At 38.9% G+C, this 21,199-nt stretch overlaps 1 protein-coding gene across 2 annotated transcripts; it reads left to right on the top strand.

Moving 5' to 3' along the window:
• Positions 1-6,737: 6,737 nt before the first annotated feature.
• LOC133777535 (uncharacterized) lies at positions 6,738-19,683 on the top strand. Of its 2 annotated transcripts, XM_062217194.1 has the most exons (9): positions 6,738-7,019; positions 7,101-7,212; positions 7,308-7,498; positions 7,598-7,692; positions 7,802-8,233; positions 8,374-8,482; positions 18,492-19,137; positions 19,291-19,423; positions 19,535-19,683. In XM_062217194.1, exons 1-8 carry the CDS (start codon positions 6,885-6,887, stop codon positions 19,410-19,412), a joined length of 1,842 nt encoding a protein of 613 aa, XP_062073178.1. In that variant the 5' UTR covers positions 6,738-6,884; the 3' UTR covers positions 19,413-19,423; positions 19,535-19,683. The 2 variants fall into 2 exon arrangements, with proteins under 2 accessions (XP_062073178.1, XP_062073177.1); XM_062217193.1 differs by having other exon boundaries at positions 19,291-19,683.
• The last annotated feature ends 1,516 nt before the right edge of the window (positions 19,684-21,199 follow it).

Consider the following 21,199-nt stretch of genomic DNA (forward strand, 5'->3'; position numbering starts at 1 on the left):
TTAATTAACTTGGAATTTTTTCAAAATTTTAAGTTAGAACAGATATTCGTGTGATAATAAACATTATGCTCATCAAATATTAGAGCAATAAGAGTGTGAGAAAGTATACTTAGTATGGACTTATGAAATGTCTAGAATTTCTAAGTTAGAAAACTAAGTACTCACATGAAAATATAAGGCATCTATCTATGTAATAATTTTTTTTAAAGATTAAGTCTATAAAAGTAAAGTGTTCATAGCTCGGCCATACGAGCAAGAGTACATAGCAAAATAGAAAATAAAAGTCTACTAGTCAAACTGGTCGAATGGAGGCCTTTCTGGTCGGATGGGAGCTCACTGGTCGGCTATGGCAGGTTGATCAATGCCTTCCTCAGCATCAGCTGCTTTTTTCCGGTCAGAATGACAACGTGGGGGAAAAAGGTGTAGTGCCAGCAGGATTAGCTGCTTCCTCAGCAGCCTTTGCCTCACATTTCACAAGCTCTTCTACCTTAGCCTCCTCTGTGAGGAAGTCGAGGTTGAGAGGCTTGTTCAGCTTCCACACCTGGTAAAAGCAGTTGAAGCATATTTCCTCGTAGCGAGCAAGATCGGCTTCTTTCTCTCGCCTTAGCTCCTCATTCTCACGAGTCAATTCCTCGTTCTCACGAGTCAATTTCTCCAGCTGATCGGTCAGTGACTTATTGGTTTGAATTTGTTTTTGATTCTCATCAGACAGCCCCCTAAGGGACTTATCCCGCTCAGCCATGGTCTTCTCTGCCTGCTCCAGCTTGGATTTGAGATCCTTCTCCGAAGAAGTTAAAGTCTCCACTCTATCTTGAGCATCCACTAGTTGATCATTTAGGACCTTGATCAACTCCTTATAGTCTACTGCTCGGTGCTGAGCGTGACTGATGGTGATGAGCGACTGCATGGAAAACATGAGGTTACTACAAGAAAAAATATTAATAACAAACTGTCTTGTGATAGAATACTTACATTCATCAGTTGAGCGAGCCCTCTTTGTAAGATGACTTCAATGCTAAGCCAAGGTAAGGATTCAAAGCTTTGAATCATTGAAGCATCATGGAGAGTCTGGTCAAGCAATTCCTTCCCGATACCACCAGCAGTGCAAAGGGCCTCACTCAAGCCAGTCAGGCGAGTAGGGGTTATGCTCGCAGAGGGAGGAAGTGAGGAAGGAGTCAGCTGCGGGATGGTGATCGACTCCTCGGGTTGTCTCCCTTGGCTGGGCGGAGTGGTCCTTGGGACTTTGCTTGGAGGGGTGGAGCCACTTCCTTCCCCAGATTTCCTCTTTGGGGCAAGAGAGGTGTTGAATTGCCTAAACATCTCTGAATCTGCAAAAGAGAAAGCACAAAATTTGTTAGTAAAAAATAAAGCAATATGTGGATAAATACATTACTACTATCAGACAGCTCTATAAATCCCATATACCAAGTTATTTAAAATCAAACATCTCACTATGACTACTAGACCCGAGTTTAGGATTTGGTCGAGGAAGTCATCCTCTTCATCAGATGATGAGCTTAAGTCTCTCTCAAGCTGGATGGTCTTTCCCTTCCCAGGCTGTGTGGGAATAACAAGTCTGCGTTGGTCCTCTGGCTGGAGTTCCCTGATGATGAGGTCACCTGGTCTGCGAGAGTAGGGAGATGGTCTAGGAGAGAACTGATCGGTCACTACCTCAGTATCGGCGTTGGACTGGTCGGTTGCGTTCGCCTCCTAAGTATTACTCTCTACTGTGATGTTCTGGTTACTTGGTAGCAGGCCCACCATCTAAAGATTATCCACAGTAACCAACTCTTTCACATCCTTCTCCTCGGTGCGCATATCAGCCAACTCCTCTGCTCGCGCACACATTTCTTTGGTAGGCAAGGGCTGGTGAAATGGACCCGCGTGTGTAAAGGCCAAATTGTTGGCCTTGATGTCCGAAGTGAGAAAATACTCTATATAGTATTTTCGAGGATTCGACTTGTGAGCAATACCATGGAGGTATTTAATCCCTTTATGCCTATGGAAGAGGTGGAAAAAACCTGTGTTCTTGTGGCTCGGGTTGGTTCTGAAGTCGAATAGGTAGTGTATTTCGTGAGGAGTAGGTGGATCCCAGCCTTGCAGGAAGTAAAGGACGTATAAGGCGGACAACGCCTAAATCCCATTAGGAGCGATCTGGAAGGGAGAGACGTTGAAATAGTCCGCTACTGACCGGAAGAAGGAATGTAGCGGGATGGTAGCTCCTGCGTATACATGGTGCCTAGACCAGGCACAGTAAGGTCCGCCAGGCCTGATAGCTCTCTGATGAGGGCGCGAACATATCACGTTAACCCCTCTCAGGCCCAAGGCTTGGATGTGTTTGTCGAACATCCCGTGGTTAAGTTTCGAAGGCTTAGCGGTAAACCAAGAAGGTGTTTCTTCTCCTTCCTTTCTTGGTTTTTGGACAGCCAAACGCTGGATCTCGATAGGAAATTTCTGAGTAATTTTTCTTCGAGGCTTATTTGGTTTTTGCATCTGGCGGGGTGATCTCGAAGAAGCCGTAGTTCGGACCTCACTGCGTTCCACCACTTTCTATACCGCTCTGCGGGCTACCTAAGGATCCTGGTCCTGTGGGAGTCTGTTAGACTTCTTTACCCTCATTTCTGACTGTTCAGCCTGTTGATGGAGGAACTGCTCTTCGTGAAGAAAATATAAATCTGATCGGGGGAGGATCTTCTTAAAACGGTGAAGGCGATCCTCAAGAGTGCGACTATTAGGAGACTTCGACGAAGAGTCGCTGCTTTGAGGAGTGTCGCTCGATTACGGGATGGAAGTGTCAGAGTTTGTATGGTTGTCACCTCCCCTATAGTTGAAGCGATTCATCTACAAAAAATAAAAATGGGGAGGTGAGTAACCATACAAATATAAATCAATTAGTTTAGCAGGGAAATGATTATTTTTCTACTCAGAAAAAATTTATCTAAGTAGTAAAAATATAATATGCATGAAGAAAAAAAAAGAGAATATTTAGTGCCTAAAAGTGATTGAAGTGTTAAAAAAGGCTAGTGTCCCAGTGGCCCGCGTGGTGTCTGAGCAAACACCTTAGGATGACCGATCAGGTGCCGCGCCTGCCGAGGAGTGCAGCAGGTGCGCTTGGCCGAGCGGCTGGGCAGGGGTGCATCTCTTGTGTCCGATCGGTGTGGCTAGTCCCGAGGGGCAATTGCGAGATGCGCGTCCGAGTGGGGCATGTCCTCCGAGCGGCTGGGGCGTGTCCTCCGAGCGGCTGGCCTAAGCATCCGAGCAGTGAGGCACTAATCCGAGCCTGAGGCGAATCCGACCAGCTAGCGTTCAGCATCCGACCAGCCAGCGTTCGCATCCGAGCCGTGGGCGATGCATCCGAGCAGACTGCGCCTAGCCGAGGGGTTGTTGCCATGCATCCGAGGAGTCAGCAGGTGTGTGACCAATCGGTTGCATCGAGGCATCCTAGGGGCTGGGATTGGTCCGATCGGATGGGGAATTGATCCGAGGGCTAAAGAAGGTCCGATCGGATGGAGTTCCAAGGGTTGGTGGGCATAAAGGTCAAGGCTCTTTCTGTCCGAGCAGCCTAAAAAAAAATAAGGGGCTATGGCCAATCGGCCATGAGTGTAGAACCCTAACCCATGCCGAAAAACAAAAAACCCTAAATTCCATAGGACACCTACACAATTTCTCATCTAAAATACCCAACAACAAGATCAAATGGGGTGATTTGAAGGGTTTCAAATGTTCTTGAGATCATATATACCATTCATTACCCATAAACCCATATTTATGGTTTAGGTTGAATAATTCATTTTTCTTTCAATTTCTATGAAATTGAAGATAAAATTGAGTTACCCATAACCTAAACAACATCAAAACAGCCACAAAACACATTGTATTTCAAAGATTCATACACAAATTCAAGGGAAAAGTTTCATATAGAGTTTCGGCCAACACCTATGTTTTTTCTTGAAGTTTTGAAAAAAAAAAAACAACATAAGTGGAGATGGAGAAGGACTTACCCAATCTTGAAGAGCCCTTGATTTGCTTGAAGAAATGGGAGCTTTCCCTTGATGTTCTTGAACTTTCGGCCAAGAAAAGAAGTTATGGGTTTCAGCCAAAGAGGAAAAAGAGAAGATGAGGGGAATATTTTTTTGCTTTTTTTGCTCTCTTATGCTTATGGGAGTGTGGGCATGTATGGGTCTATTTAAAGAAAAAGAAAAATGGAAATTTCCACTTATCTTTAGACCCTTGGAATTCCTTGAATATTTTTTCTCCCCACTACTGTGAGCAGTTAATTCTAGTAATCGTGGTTTGCTATGGAGTTGTGGTTTGTTGCATGGGCGGGAAAATGAACAGTTGGATTTTTTTTATTATGCCGTCAGCTGTGGAGAAAAAAGTTTATTATGTGAGAACATCATATAATAAACTTGGGGGGCAAATGTTATCCCCAAAATTTGAAAACGATGACGTGGCAATAGAAATGACAAATGGCAAGGAATGGTTGGGTAATCTGGCTTAGGAGTGACCCGGTAGACCAGTGAAGAATTTTGACTAGCCAGTCAAGTGTCATGACCGACCAGTCATGACCTTGGCTGACCAGTCACATATTTGTCTGCCCAGGCATGACCTTGGCTGACCAGTCATGACCATGTCCGACCGGTCACATGTTTGTCTGCCCAGGCATGACCTTGACTGACCAGTCAGGTGCATGTCTGCCCAGTCAGGTGCGTGTCTGCCCAGTGAAGGTTTGGCCGACCAGCCTGAATGTGATGTGGATCGGCTAGACAGAGCAGGGCTATGCAAAAGATCCCAGAAATGGCTTCAACAAGAATCGGTCTTACCTGCGCGGGAATCTCTCAGATTATCCCATAAAAATAGTGTTATGTTGTATTTTGAATATTATTGTTAATTAAATATAGTGAGAATAATAAAATATCGCGATTATGGGGGACATCATCTGTACGATCTTGAGCCTATAAATACAAGGCTCATGGCATCATAAAAAGGGTTCTGAATTCTAATTGTCTAGAGAGAGAGTAATTGTATCGAGAGAACTCTTGTATTCTTGTAATCTGCACTGAAGAAACTCAGTTGACTCAGGTTCATATGATCTTAAGTATAGATCTATAATCATAACTCTAAGTGGATTAGGCTATTACCAACACATTGGGGCTGAACCACTATAAAAATTGTTTGTGTCGTTTATTTCTCTTGAAGATTTTTGTCGTTTTGACGTCTACGTGTCGTTGGCCAAAAACATGGTCAACACCTATGCATACCAAAATATATAAAAATTAGAATCATACCTTAATTGCATAAAATCTTCCTATTTTGGTTGTAACACTATTCTTGTACAGATCTAAAATTGAGAGAGAGAGAGAAATAGATCTTAGAGACATGAGAGAGGGAGAGAGAGAATAAAAAAAATAGATCACAGAGACATGAGAGAATGAGATAATAATTTTACCTGAAGAAACAAAGTAGAGAGCAGAAGCTAGAAAGTTTGAAGAAGAAAAGACCATTGATGTGCCAGGTGAGGAAGGTTGTGCTGTGTGAGGAAGACGAGATAAATAAGTGAAAAAATATTTTTAATTTTTTTAAAAACATCAAAATTATGTTTTCAAAAATTAATAAATTGTAATTAAAATTATAAAAAATTAAAAGTAAAATTAGATTACCGAACATGATTTTCTCTTTTGTTTTCAATTTTTTAATTATTTAATGATAAAACTGATTTTAAAATGGAAATTTCATGTTCTATGCATAATAACATAGTGAAATTTTTTAATATGCCAACATAAAGATTCCTCCTACTAATGTGCCCCTACCATATTTCACACAAAATGCCCGTGACATTCAAACACACACTTTCTCTCTAACGTCTCTCATTCTAATTTTGTAGATCTCGACAAAATACAAAAATTAAAAAACAAAAATCTAAAACGGACATTTGAGTGAAAATATATGAACTTCCAAAGTTTTCGTCAAATTTCAGTGTAGAACATCGAAATTGCATCGAAAAGGCTTCGTTTTGGCCAAAAATCAAGTTTTCATGATTGCATCACAAAAGCATCGAAATTCCATCGATTTTGCATCGAAAAAATATTTTTTTTTATAGTGTTTTAATATCATTGCGATGCAATTATGAAAACTTGCTTTTTTTTGCCAAAACGATTATTTTTCAATGCAAAATCGATGATGTTTTGATGCTCTTGCAATGCAATCATGAAACTTGATTTTTGGCCAAAATGATGTTTTTTCGATGCAATTTCGATGCTTTTGCGATGCAATTATGAAAATTTGATTTTTGGTCAAAATAATACTTTTTCGATGCAAAATCAATGAAGTTTTGATACTTTTGTGATGCAATTATGAAAACTTAATTTTTGGCAAAAACTATATTTTTTCGATGCAAAATCGATAGTGTTTCGATGCAAAATCGATATAATTTTGATACTCTGTACTGAAATTTGACGAAAATTTTGGAAGTTTTTATCTTTTAACTTAAATATTCGTTTCAGATGATTTTTTTTTAATTTTTGTATTTTTTCGAGATGTAGCATATTAGAATGAGAGTATGAGAGAATGAGAAAGGTTAGAGAAGGAGAGTTCGGACTGAGAGGAGATGGAGTGTTTGAATGCTTGGGTATTAAAATTAAAAAGGTAAGTATATTTGGGATATTAACTACATTTTAAAAAATTTCATTATAATATATATTATAAGTTATATACCTTCTAAGTTCCCTTTAAAAATCTCTTGCGTTGACGTCTCCATCGAGAAAATCCCTAAGAGAGCAAAGGAACGTAGAGTCACGTAGCGCAACAAACGCATTTCCTTAGGTATAAACACATTCCTTCATTCATTCATTCTCGGCAAAATCTTAGTTTAGTTGGAAGTAAACATGTTTAAGAAGTCCATGGAGCTAAAGTCACACCAGAGGTTATCTGGTGCTGACAGGAAAAAGCTCAAGAGGACCATCAAGGACAGGTTCCCTGCTGCTTCTGATCCTGATATCGATTCTTTACTCCCTCCCAAGGTAAGTAATTTTTTTAATAAACTTTTATTGTTGCTGCTGCTGCGGCAGATGTATCAAAAATTGTCTTTTACCATATTGTAGGTGGAGATTACAGTTGACAAGTTTCAAAATCGAGTTATTGCTTATGGGGTTGAAGGAGGGTTTCCAATGTTTTTCGATGTTGATGGCAGAGGCACCGAAATCTTCCCAACTGGTACACCACTATTTGCCATATTTATTTTGTTAATTTTGATGAGTTTTTCTTTGTTCTGTGTTGGATATTCATATCTTATATACAAATAATGGCAGTGTATGCTCTGTGGAAGGTTCCAAATCTGTTGCCTAGTTTCTTGCTGAAGGGGGGTGAGGTGTCTCGTTATGTGATTGGTGGAGCGGATCTCATGTTCCCCGGTATCAGCATTCCTCCAGAAGGACTACCTTCCTTTTCAGCTGGTGAGATATGGGCAGTAAAAGTTCCTGGCAACCCTGCTCCAATCGCAGTAAGCCTTTTAAAGTTGGTGTGAATATACAATGGTTCAAGTTCAAACTGGTTTCTTAGCTTAGATTAAGATTTTTTTCTTTTTGGACTTTACTTCAAGGTTGGGAATACCACAATGAGCAGCACTGAAGCATTAAAAGCCAGTTTGCGAGGAAAGGCATTGAAAATCACTCACTATTATCGTGATTTACTCTGGCAAGTATTTTGGGCGTCTTTATTTCCTAATATATCTATTGAAAGGGAGTATTGGAAAAACTGGCTTACACATTGCTTTTATTAACTTTCTTATGGTACCTTTTGGTAGGGAATCGGTAGAAGGCCACTATGTACCCAATGCAGGATTTCTAGAGGATGTTGTGTTTGAGTATCCTGCCTCATCTTCATTGTGTCAGACATCAGATTCATGTGATGATGACATGGCAAATTCTTCTCATGATCAATGGGATGGAATTGATGATAAAGAAGTGAGAGACTCTGTTGATGCTGCTGATGATCAATCTGTCCGCAAATTTGTTTCAATGGCCCAAACTGATGCTTTAAACAAATCAGCTGAACAAGAAATAACTTCAAGTGTGGCCGATATGAAGGTAACAGATAATGTTTCTGCTGGTGAGTCAATTGCAGAGGATCAACATCCTTTGTCCATGGAGGATGTGGACATGCTTTTGGACAAGTGTCTTTTGCAAGCATTGCATACAACCGTTAAAGACTTACCCATGCCTGGAAGCACCCTATGGTAAGATTAACCACATTGTTGGCTTCTATATATTGTAGAATCTTAAAGTAGTTGTTTAACTAACTGTTTTGTTATGTGTTTTTTTAATGTTTGTCACTTAGTTCTCTAACAATTGATTCTGTTTTCTGTTTGGTTATTAGGTCAAACCATGTATTACCATGTCGACCATCGGGCATCACCCTAGACATCAAGAAATCATCGCATAAGAAACTTTCAAAATGGCTACTTGCTAAAGCTTCTGGAGGATTGGTATGTACTACTATTTTACTTCAAGACCCGAATTGAAATTGTTGAATTTTTATCCTTTTTTTCTTAAAAAAAAAATTTCAATCTTGCATTTGTTGAAATAAATACAGGATAAGATGGATGAAAACATCCACTATCAGTAACCACACAATAAGACACAAAAACAAGAAGTTTTATAATGGTACAACTTACAAGATATAATGCCAATTTCCAAGTAAATGACTTAAGTATGATTGGTGTTATGTGTTTGGTAAGATATAATTTAAATGTCCTTTGGGTTGCAAAAATAGTATTGTATTTTTAATATTATATTTATTTGTTTTCAATAATCTTGTAAAAATATTATGCGAGAACAATTTTTGTATATTGATTTTGAGAAGAATAGTGTACATTTATAGGCTGTACAAAATAAAAGACATAAATACAAAATAAACTAAATCCTATAAACAAGGAAAGTATATATATATATATATAAAGATCCTACAGCTGTAATCAAATCACAATGATTTTATTTTTATTCTGATTTGATTTCCTTAATAAATCTGTCTACACTCCCCCTCAAGTTTGATTGTAGATGTTGATGAGTCCAAGTTTGTCTAATAGGAAATCACACACTTGCTCTGTCAATCCCTTTGTAAGTATGTCAGCCAATTGTTGGTTAGTAGGCACATACTTGATACAGATAATCCCTCCATCGATCTTCTCTATAATGAAGTGACGATCTACTTCTACATGCTTTGTTCTGTCATAGTGAACGGGATTATGAGCTACACTGATGGTGGATTTATTGTTACAATAGAGTTATATGAGATGTTCATACTTTATCTTCAACTCTTCAAGTAGTCTTTTTATCCAAATGACTTCACACACTCCATGGGCCATAGTCCTGTACTCTGCTTCTGCACTGCTCCTTGCAACAACAGACTGTTTCTTACTATGCCATGTTACCAAGCTACCCTATAGGAGAGTACGATAACCAGATGTGGATTTTCTGTAATTGATTGCTCCATCCTAATTAGCGTCACTAAAAGCTTCGACTTTTTGATCACTCGTGTTTTTGAAATATAGCCATTTTTCTGGTGTTTGCTTTAAGTATCTCAAACTTCTATAGACAACATTCAGATGTCCTTGATAAGGACTATGCATATACTGACTTACGAGACTAATAACGAAGGCAATGTCTGGTCAAGTGTGTGAGAGATAGATAAGCTTGCCAACCAGCTGCTGGTATCTTCCTTTGTCAATTGGATCTCCTTCGAACATTTTTGTTTTGTTCCCAAGTTCAATAGGAGTTTTGCTAGGCTTGCTTTCTAGCATTTCTGTTTCTTTTAAGAGATCAAGAGTATATTTCCTTTGAGACACGAAAATGCCCTTTTTGCTCATTGCAAATTTCATACCCAGAAAATACTTTAATGCACCAAGGTCCTTAACTTCAAATTCCTTTGCCATCATTTTCTTGATAAGATTCATTTCTCCAATATCATCATCAATAACAATATTATCATTAACATAAACTATTAAGATAGTTACTTTCTCTTTCTCTTTCTCTAAGTGCTTAACAAACAAAGCATGATCAATTTGTCCTTGAATGTACTCAAGATTCTTGACCGCCTTTGAAAAACGATCAAACTAAGCTTGAGGGGATTGCTTTAAGCCATATAGCGACTTGTTGAGTCCGCAGGCAGTCTTATTGAGAGTTTCTTCAAAACTTGGGGGTTGACTCATGTAGACCTCTTTTTCTAGATCACCATTTAGAAACACATTTTTTACATCAAGCTGGTGTAAATCCCAATCTAAGTTTACTGCAAGTGAGAGGACTTTGATGGTGTTGAGCTTGACAACTGGAGCAAAGATTTCAGTGTAGTCAATTCCATAAGTCTGTGTAAATTCTTTGGCCCGCAAACATGCTTTGATCGCTCAATAGAACCATCGGCTTTCTACTTGATAGCAAACACCCATTTGCATCCTACAATGTTTTTATTGAGTGGCAATTCCACTAAGCTCCAAGTGTTATTTTGTTTCAATGCTTTCATCTCTTCAAGTACAACTGCTTTCCATTCGGGAACACCAAGAACTTCTTCAATATTCTTGGGAATAAGAACACTTGACAAATTGGAGGTGAAAGCTTTGAATGAAGATGATAAATTAGAATAGAAATAAACTTGGAGATAGGATGTTGGGTACAAGACCTAGTCCTTTTTCTCAACGCAATAGGGACATCTAGATCAGAATTAGAATTTGAATGATAATCACTGGACACATTTGAAGATGGAGGTTCTATCACTGGATCTGACTCTTGATTGTGATGAGGATTCATGACTTGGTTATTTCTTTGAGAGACATTTCTTCTAGTGTAGGCACGTTGCTCTTGCTGTTGTTGATTCAACTCAGGAAGATTTGTCCTTGTTTCCATGATTGGATCAAGTTGACTATTTGGAGTGAGAGTAGATGGAGCTAGAGTAGAACCAGGAACGACTGAACCATTAGGAAGAGGAGTTGGAGTAGAACTAGGGACAACTGAAACATTCGGACGAGAAGGAGATGGAGTTAGAGTAGGAAGATCTAGCAATAATCCTAACTTTAGGTTGTCCCACAACCACTGAGCTTCTTGCTTTGGATGAGTCTGCTCCCCTTGAAGCTACATGGTGATAAATTTCCCATACCAGTCATCGATGAGTTATTAGATGAGCTACATGGTGCCAAGGTGTTCTCCAAGTTGGATCTTAAATTCGGATACCATCAAATTCGGGTTTGTGCCAAGGATGTGGAGAAGACAGTCTTCCAAACGCGTGAGGGGCATTACGAGTTCTTAGTCATGCCTTTTGGCCTTACAAACGCCCCTGCCACTTTCTAAGCGTTAATAAATCAGCTATTCTGTGATTTCTTGCAAAAGTTTGTCTTAGTTTTCTTTGACGACATTTTGGTATACAGTTCTACTCTTGAGGATCATGAGCGTCACTTGGAGATGGTTCTTGACTAGTTACATCAGCACCAACTTTATGCAAATCGCAAGAAATGTTTGTTTGCTCAGAGCCGGCTAGAGTACTTAGGTCATTATTTCAGCGTAGGGAGTTTCAGCCGACCAAAGCAAGATAGTTGCTATGGCCGAGTGGCCTATTCCTAAAACTTTGCGTGACTTGAGAGGATATTTGGGTCTCACCGGGTACTATCGTAAGTTTGTGAAAGGATATGGACAGATTGTTCGGCCCTAAACAGACCAGTTGAGAAAAGATGCCTTTGGGTGGTCGGATGAAGCACAAGAGGCTTTTGTTCGTTTTGAAGGAAGCAATGTGTTCAGTACCTGTTTTAGCATTACCTGACTTTTCTATTCCGTTTGTGTTTGAAGCTGATGCGTCAGGAAGTGGTTTAGGGGTTGTATTGATGCAACATCAGCAACACATCGCCTTCTATAGTCAGGTCCTATCCTCTAGAGCTCACACCAAGTCAGTTTATGAGCGAGAATTGATGGCAATTGTGCTAACAATACATACGTGGCACCCTTGCAGAGTTATTATAATGTCCTACTATTCCAAGGCTGCTGTGTAATTAAAATAGTGCTTAACTCGCTAAACTAGTCATTTGGACTTAAAACGTGTAATTGAAACTAACACTAGGTTTAGGTACTAAAAATTTTGGTCAAACAATAACCATTTCATTAAAAAGGGTTTAAGTCTTTACTTGGGATAAAAAAAGAGTTTAAACTGTTACAGATCCAATGAATACAAAAGGTCGACCTAAGCAGCAAAATCAGGGTCCAACCCTAGTTCCAACAGATACCCTTGACCGTGGCGGTTGAGCATGCTGCATATGTCCACCCTGCCCTTGAAGCTCTCAAACTCATGGCTGATCCAACTTTTCTTTTCCCCTCACTGCACCATATAGCATCCGTGAGTCGAGACTCAGTAAGAAAACATAATCATGCTCATAAGCAGTTAATCAACAGATTACAGAATCATAATTAACATGCCTAACAGTAATAACCATGCTCGTGCATGTATTTAATCTACATAAGCGACTAAAGAGTCACACTGGGGGCCCATTGCCCTAGTTCCATCTAACTAGCCTTAGGGCTAGCCTAGCGAATCTTACACTTTATTTTCTAGGTGGCCATAGGGTCGTTCAAGCGTATATTACGCTTCTGGGTTAGCTTAACCACATCGGTCTGCGTTTAGCACGCTATTGCCGCCCTTGACTGATAAGCCAAACTTTTCAATCAGATATAATAGATAAACCCTAGGCTTGTAAGCTGAGCTTTTCAATCAGATATAATCGATGAACCCTTGACTTGTAGGTCGCCGAGCTTATCAATAAGATATGACAGATAATCGTCACACTGAGCACAGGTATGCACAGCGCAATCAACATGTTTCATAGAATATTCTAAGCATGGTTATAACCATGTTCGATAACTGGGGCTCGAGCTCTAACCACAGTCCAAGGGCAGTTTTCTTACCTTAAGTCCTTAGCGAATAGAGTATGGCGACCTCGAGTGCGATCCTTTCTTCCCGAGCCTAACGGTAAACCCTGGTCACAACCATAACAAGGAATAACTATCAAAAAACGAACCAATAAAGGCTTTCAGACTAAGTCCTAGCCTCTAGGACCTTGCATTCTACCAAACGGGTAATAGAACCATTCCCGAGCCTTTAGGTTTGGGTTCCCACAACCCAAAACACATTTTCCTCTCTTTTCCCTATTTGAGCCGCGACGCTCAACTAGGTAGAGAGCCCAAAAATCCCTGCGCAAAGGCGTTTCGAGGCAGGGGAGTTCATCTGGGCCGCGACGCTCTAAGAACAGCGTTGCGGCGCGACCTTGCGAACTCAAAAACCAACGATTCCAGAAATCGCAGCTAACCCCAAATCCATCCCAAAACGCAATTGTGACCATTATAATGGTCCCAACAACTCAGTAAAACTATAAACAACCTTAAAACTCAACCAAAACCCAAAATCAAATCCTCTCTCGTGAACACTAAAACAATGAAACCAAGCTAAGTAAAAACAGAGCTTACCTCTTGATTCCTTGCAACAAGTTCGAATCCTTCTGGTTGCTAGTACTCTTAACAACTCCCAATTTCCCAAATATCACTTCCCAACTTAGGATTCAAGGCTTCCCTTCAAGAGCTTAAGGAGAGAAAACTTATTTCTCTAGAGAGAGTGAGAATACGTGAGTAGAGAGAGAGTGATTACTTTCTGAGCTGATAAGCTCCTCCTTGGCTTAAGTTCATAATGGTCTCAAAAAGAATAAAATACCCTGGCCACTTGATCCTCCCCTCTAAGCCCCCAAGGGCAAAAATGATATTTTGACTCTAACCCACATAAACTGAAAATTCTCAATTAATTCCGCCAAGTTTGAAATATTACTATTTTTGTAACGCTTTGGATAACCAAGACCGTTACACTGTTTAAAATAGTGCTTAATTCGCTAAGCAAGTCATTTGAACTTAAATATGTAATTAAAGACCAAGTCAAGATCGAGTATTAAAAGATTTAGTCAACAAAATAGTTATTTTTCATTATAATATTAAGTTTACACATGGGGTCCCAAAATCAGTTTACAGACTTGTAAAAGACAAATAGAATACAACTTAGCCGTCCTAAGCGGCAAAACAGTGTTTAACCCTAGTTCCTTCCAAGTTATCCCAACCATGGCGATCGAGTAGGCTGCATATGTACACACCGCACCTGAAGCTCTCCAACTCATGGCTAGTCCCGCTATCTATTTCCCTTACCTGCACCATATAGCACCTGTGAGTAAGGCTCAGCAAGAAAACTTAAACCAATATGCACAACTAGGCAACAATATAAAAGTAGTAAATATAAATCATTAGATTCAATTAACAATAAAATATAAATAACCAACCAACAATAGTATTCTACTCAGTCAAATATGTAAACCAACCTCATCAATCAATAGAAATGATTAAGTGTGAACCACACTTTTGTTTATGGTATAATATTCAGGCCCGACGCCTTTAGGCTGAGTCCCTTGGTCTCTTGGCCGACCCCGGCACCCTTAGGCCAGGTTGCGTTCCGCACGCTTGCTATCGGCCCCCGGCACCCTTAGGCCGGCCTGCAAACATATATAATCACAAATACACAATGCATAGCACGTAAACAATGGCAGTGTGTAAAAGCATGCCCATCTAATTATCCTTAGATGCAGATATATTAATAGCATATTTATTAACTGGGGTTTAAGCCCTATTCACAACTTGGGTACAGTTTTCTTACCTCAGGTCCCAAGCAGCTAGCGTATGGCAGCCCCGAACACGATCCCTAATCCTGAGCCCTTGTGGTATAACCTAGACACAATGCGATAGTGGATAACTATTAAAATCCTAAACCAATTAAAAGCTTTGGAATAAAATACGAGCCTTCGAGACCTCGATTTCTACTAAACTGGGTAGTAGAAATTGTCCCGAGCGCTTAGGTTTAGATCCCCGAGCCCAAAAGCCTAATTTGGCTAAGGTTGCCTAGGTGGGTCGCGACCTGGCCCTAAGGGTCGCAGCGCGCCCCCAAGACAGAGACCAATCCCCAACCCCTACAGGTATGCGGGCCGCGACTTGGCCCTGAGGGTCGCGGGGCGCCTATGAGATAGAAAGCCCCCCAGGCTCCTGGGGCCACACGGGCCGCAACGCCCATGAATAGGGTCGCAGCGCGCCCCTGGGAACCCAGAAAACCCAACTTCCTTCTGTGTTTTCTCCGAGCTAAACCCTCCAAAATTCATGCTAGACCTAACCTAAAACCAGAATTAAGCCTCAAACATTCCCAAACAACTTAAACAACATAACCACACTAATAACTAAGGCAAAACTCCATCACAGCCCAAAATCCAAACCTAGAGTTAGAACTTAAGAACACCAAAACCAAGCTTAGAATTCAATCAAGAACAAAGAAATTCACTTACCACTGCTGCAAATTATGCCCCTGAGTTAATCCTTTAGTGATCCTAGCTTCAATTCTCCAATCCCCAAACTTCAATTCCTCAACCTTTTCTTCAGCAATTCTCCTAAGCGTTCAAGTCACCCAAAGGTGGAGAGAGAGACAAAAACGTGAGAGAGGGAGAGGGATTTCTGATACATTCCAATACGCTCTAGAGGTTTAAACCATCCTTATCCTATACCACAAAGACCAAAATGCCCCTATAATAAATCAATCCCTTGCCCACAAGGGCAAAGTGGTCATTTGTTTCATTTCTCGCTAAATCCCGAGTCATCCTACAAATTCCCAATTAATCTCGTCATGCTCAACTAACTACTAAATACTTACCCATTACTCGATAAATCCCAAATATACATTAAACTTCCTTAAATACCCCTAGGCTCACCCCGAGCTGGGTATTAAATCCCTTTGTGACTATTCCGCTAATCCGCTCACTAGGATCGCCTCGAGCCATAAACCGCGAATATAACCACATAATAATGTGTTCTCAGTCATTTATTACATATAATAACATTTATGTCCACAACGAACCAATATTACAGATATGCCCTTATTATCAAGAATGGGCCAACATGCATATTTAATACAGATAAACATGCATTTAAATCCATATTATCATATAGATCATGTATGCCACATAGTCACACATTTAACCAATTAATCACACATATATCCAATTATGCCCTCCCAGCACGCTAATCAAGGCACTAAACCTTATTAGCATTATTGAGACTTTACAATTTTTCCCAAAATATGACTCATACTCCAATGAGTTCCGATAACTCACTGTATTACCAAAATACTCGGCTCACCCCAAGTCGGGTATGAATACTCGTTGTGATTAAATTGCTATCTTGCTCAAAAGGACCACTCCTGCCGAATATTTCAAATATATTCACATAATATTATGGTCTCAATCATATAATATCATATAATCACAATTATACCCTCAGTGGGTCAAAATTACAAATATGTTTCCTTTAAATAAAAGCGGGTCTGTTACGCACATTTAATATACTTAAACATGCATCATTAGTTATATTATAATATAACTCATGCAATTCATATAATCACATAAATACCAAATTAAATCACATATTAATAATCCAATAATGCCCTCGTGACCCCCTAATCAAGAAACTAAACCTTATTAAGAATTTTGAGACGTTACAGTTACTAAAAGCTGAATCTTCAGCGAGCACAACAAAAAATGAAGATACAAGCTAATCGGAAGCGTCGGGATGTCCCATTTGCAGTTGGGGACCTGGTTTATATGAAATTACGACCATATCGACAAAGGTCAGTGGCAAAACGTTGCAATGAGAAGCTGGCCTCTCGTTTTTTCGGACCATTTCCAGTGTTAGCACGAGTTGGAACAACTGCATATCGCCTTCAATTACCTCCAGACTCCACTATTCAACTAGTCTTTCATGTGTCGCTGCTTCGTGCTGCCTTGGAACCACATCAGCAGGCGTCTGAGTTGCCTCCAGAGTAAGCAGCAGACCTGGATTGGATCCTCTCACCTGAGAAGGTGTTGGATGTGTGTTTGGGCACTCTCAAGACTCCTCCGCAAGCCTTGATCAAATAGGTTAACATTCTTGAGTTTGAGGCAACTTGGGAAGATTTTCCGGTACTTCAGCGCGGAAGATTTTCTGGTACTTCAGCAGCAATTTCCTGAATTTCACCTCGAGGACAAGGTGAGTCTTTGAGCAGGGGTATTGATAGGCCACCATTGACTTATGTGTATGCTCGAAAGAGAGGGAAGGATGAGATGGCTGCTAAGTCAGCAGAGAATAATGCAGGTTTAGTGGGGAATTGGTTTGAGTAAGTTGTTATGTGAGTTAGCTTAGCCTATGCGCGGGTACAGCGGTGCATATGTGTACCCGAGTAGCAAGGGAATAAATATTGAGGAGAGTCATTTGTGTAAGGTGTGGAATAGCTGGGTAATGTAATTTGGAGAGAAACAGACTCTCGAATTCCCGTCTAATACCAATCTCATTTCTCCTGTCTTGGTTCCTTAGTTTTCTTCCCTATGAGACCTGTTTGCTAACCATTTTGGCAGGTTTACCCTATCAAGTAGCCATCGTTGTTGTTGACCATTAGAGTTGCTTGGGCTGTTCCTCTCTTTCTGTAAAGACTTAAGTCAGTAGCGGCAGGAATGCCCCATTGCAAACTGAGCTTATTAATAACTTCAACTAGATCCACAAAATAAAATAAAAATTGCAGTGTAAAAACAAATGGTCAGTTTTCTCCTTGCTCTTTTTACAAACCTTTTTGGCAAGATGACTTGAAAAGGTTTTCTTCTTTCAAGAATATCTTGCACATTAAGACGTCATATGCCTTCTTACTTGTCACTCCTTTCCTCTTAAGGTGTCTAAACTTAATTACTTTGTTGACAACTAGATTAACATACAGAATTTGTCTACCATACCCACTATAAATTCTTTTAGAGATTGTCTCGCCTAAAACTTTAGTCTTGTAGAAAGAACCTTAGATATTATATTGTATAGGCTGGTAATCAGGCTGATAGGACGGAAGTCCAACTCTGATTGAATCAATCTTTTATTGCAATTAGACAAATAAATGTCTCATTTGTTATTCTATGAAAACTCCATCTCTTGCAAACTCTATGAAAACCCTTACTAGATCGTCTTTCACCAATGTGTTAGGGGATTTCTTGCTAATCCATCTCCTCAAGAAGCTTTAACCAGCTTGTAAAGTGGTTTATAGAATCCTGAGACTTGTTTTTCAATATCTTGAACTGCTACATCGGGGGAAATATTCAAATTGCCTTTTATTTTTTAATTCATTTTTAAAAGAAAGGAAATAAAAACTATTTTCCTCTTTATAGGATAGAGCACAATGAGAAATAAATTGAATTTTCTTCAGGTTTTGAGGATAGAGCATAAATGAGAAACAAATTGCATTTTCTTTCACTTTAGACTTTAAGGCTGATAACCTTGTAGCACAATGCTATTTACAAGTCCAATTTTTTTGGTTTCATGTACTTTGGAATTTTTATCAATGGTTCTTATATGTACTTCATCGTGATATAAATACATGTACAGATCACGGTAAAAGAAGACAAGTATAAGAAAGAGGCTGTTTTGTTATCTGTCAATCGCAATCATCTAGATTACTCATCCTTCAAACCGGAAAAACGAAAAGCGGAGAATAGTGAACAGACCACTAAACAATCTCCGAATGAAAGCCGGTCCAATAAAATTCTTGAAGTTGCAGAGATCTATAAATCAAGTGTTCATGTAAATCCCATATTTTCTGCCGTGCGAGCTGATAAGGGACAGCTTTACAGTGCTTCTGAGGCCATTGCTGTTGTTCAAAAGTATGTTGATAATGAAAATCTAGTGAAGCCAACAAACAAATCCATTGTTGTTTTGGATGCAATATTATGCGACGTGCTATTCAAGGGAGCCATAAAAAAAGGTTTGACATACCCAACAGAAATCCATAAGAAAGACCTAGGATCGGCATTCATAAATCGGATGCAAGCTCATCACATTGTGACTAGGGGGAATGAGTCAGTTGTTCGAAAAGGTGGTCTAAAAACAATCCAGATATTGACAGAACGAAGGCAAGGTAACAAGAAGGTAACAAAACTCTCTGGGATGGAAACATTTTTGATCGATGCCGAGTCTTTGGCTTCCGAGCTGCAGAAAAAGTTCGCTTGCAGTACATCAGTGGCAGAACTACCAGGTATGGTGCTTCATGGGTCTTTATATCATCTACACTTTCTGGTGCTTGTTATGAACTAGGAAAATGCGGAGCTGATAGTTTGGCATGGTTTTTTGACTTCTCCTATATCTTCCATAAATTTTAGCTGAGACAAAAATGTTCTCCTTGTTTCAGGTAAGAAAGGACACGAGGTCCTGGTTCAAGGTGGTGTGATTGATGACCTGGCAAAACATTTGATTGAGCAATATGGGATTCCAAAGAGATACATCGAAGTTCTGGACAAGACACGGAAATGACAGGCTTAACGGTGTTCTCATCCTCATGGAATATGTTATTTTGTGAATTTAAAGTTTAAAACTCTTAACTTGTGCTTAGAAGTGTGATCTGCCAATTTGCGTTTTTTTTTTAATTCAAACAGGTTAGATGTTGAGGATGGACATTCTACTACTGAAATATGAGCGCTGAGGGTTTGTTGAGTACTGCTTTGCATGTACTTGAATCTTTTTCAACACAGTAAAATGTACATACTTTTCTGATTTGCATCCTTTTTGTTTTTCATTCGTTGCATGTCCTTGTCTCTATCTTTATAATGTTGGTTTAAACTAATTTTATTATTATAAAGATATTATAATTTAATAGAATATATTTAGAAATAATGACGTCAACAACAAAAAATATATATATGTAGTCGAGTTATTATCCAACAATCTAATAATAGTTGGAATAACATTAATGTATATATTTTGTAATATTTGATAATTATTAACTACGTAAAGCATGTTCTTTAAAATTTAACTTAAAACATGAAGTTTATTCTTATTTATTATTGGCTCAAATTAGAATTAATCTTTTTTTAATGACGGGAAGATATTCTAATATAGTATATCACTTTAAAAGATTTGAGTGTATAGACAAGAAATTCCAATATAAATCTCTTTAAATTTATGCAAGTGCCGTTAACAAGGCACATACCATACAAGTGGCCTTTTGTAAAATAATAAATGGCAGATAGGATTCTCCCTAATTACGACCCGTTGTTGGGGTCTTATCTATCGAATATTTTTGCATAATTTATACTATTGAAAACGTATCATTTTTTGTTGCACTCTATTCATTTTTTAAGGGAAATAGGATTTCAACCTTTCTCATTACATTATATTTTCATTTTACTATATTTATACTGAGATTTTTTTATTACATTTTAACATATAAATCTAACCTTTAAATTTCACTATTCATACTTAATAATGCCTAATATTACCAAAAAATCTTAGCATTATTAAGTTTTTCAATTTGATGTTAAACATTCCTCTCATACCCAAAATACTCCTTCCATTATATTAAGAATCTTAAAACCTTCTCTTCCTCTCTCTTTCATTCTTACGAAATCCTCCCTAAAACCACCTACAGATTTGTATGATTTTCTTCTCGAAATAGTTGTTAGCCATCTCCATTGTCTCTAAGCAGTCGCCAATATCAAATGCAACATCTATTTTGATGGTTTTTGGAGGAGAAAAACCATGGGTAAGAATATTGACTCATTTTATCTGTTGGGTATTGTTTATTTACATTCTTTGGCTATTTCGAACAAATCCGAACCTATATTGGTGTGTGTTTTTTTTGTTTTTTTAGAGAGAATTCGCGATCTGCATTTTTATGGGTTTTCTGCAACTTTTTTGCTTAAAAGGAGCTTGATAACGGTTCGATAGTGGCTCGATAGTATGTAGATGAAGATTCTTTTATGTGCTCGATAAGGGTTCGATAAGGGCTCGATGGAAACTCGATAAGGGTTCGATTAGACCATAGAATATTTGGTCTAGTTGTTTTCTCGACATGTGTTCGACAAGAGCTCGGTAGGGTTCGATGAAGGTTTTGGTTAGGTTTTATGTTTGGTTTAAGAAATTTTAGCTTGATTCGAACTCGATAAGAGCTCGACAATGGACTCGATGGTAACTCGATAAAGTTCGATTGAAGCTTGATAATATTCTTTTTTTTTCATGAATTTTTTAAAAATTGACAGTTTTTTTTTTTACAATTTCAATATATTTTTTTTCCAATCAGGTTCCATTGTCTACGTTTTTGT

This window comes from Humulus lupulus, chromosome 5, assembly GCF_963169125.1.
Source record: "Humulus lupulus chromosome 5, drHumLupu1.1, whole genome shotgun sequence".
Lineage (NCBI taxonomy): Eukaryota > Viridiplantae > Streptophyta > Magnoliopsida > Rosales > Cannabaceae > Humulus > Humulus lupulus.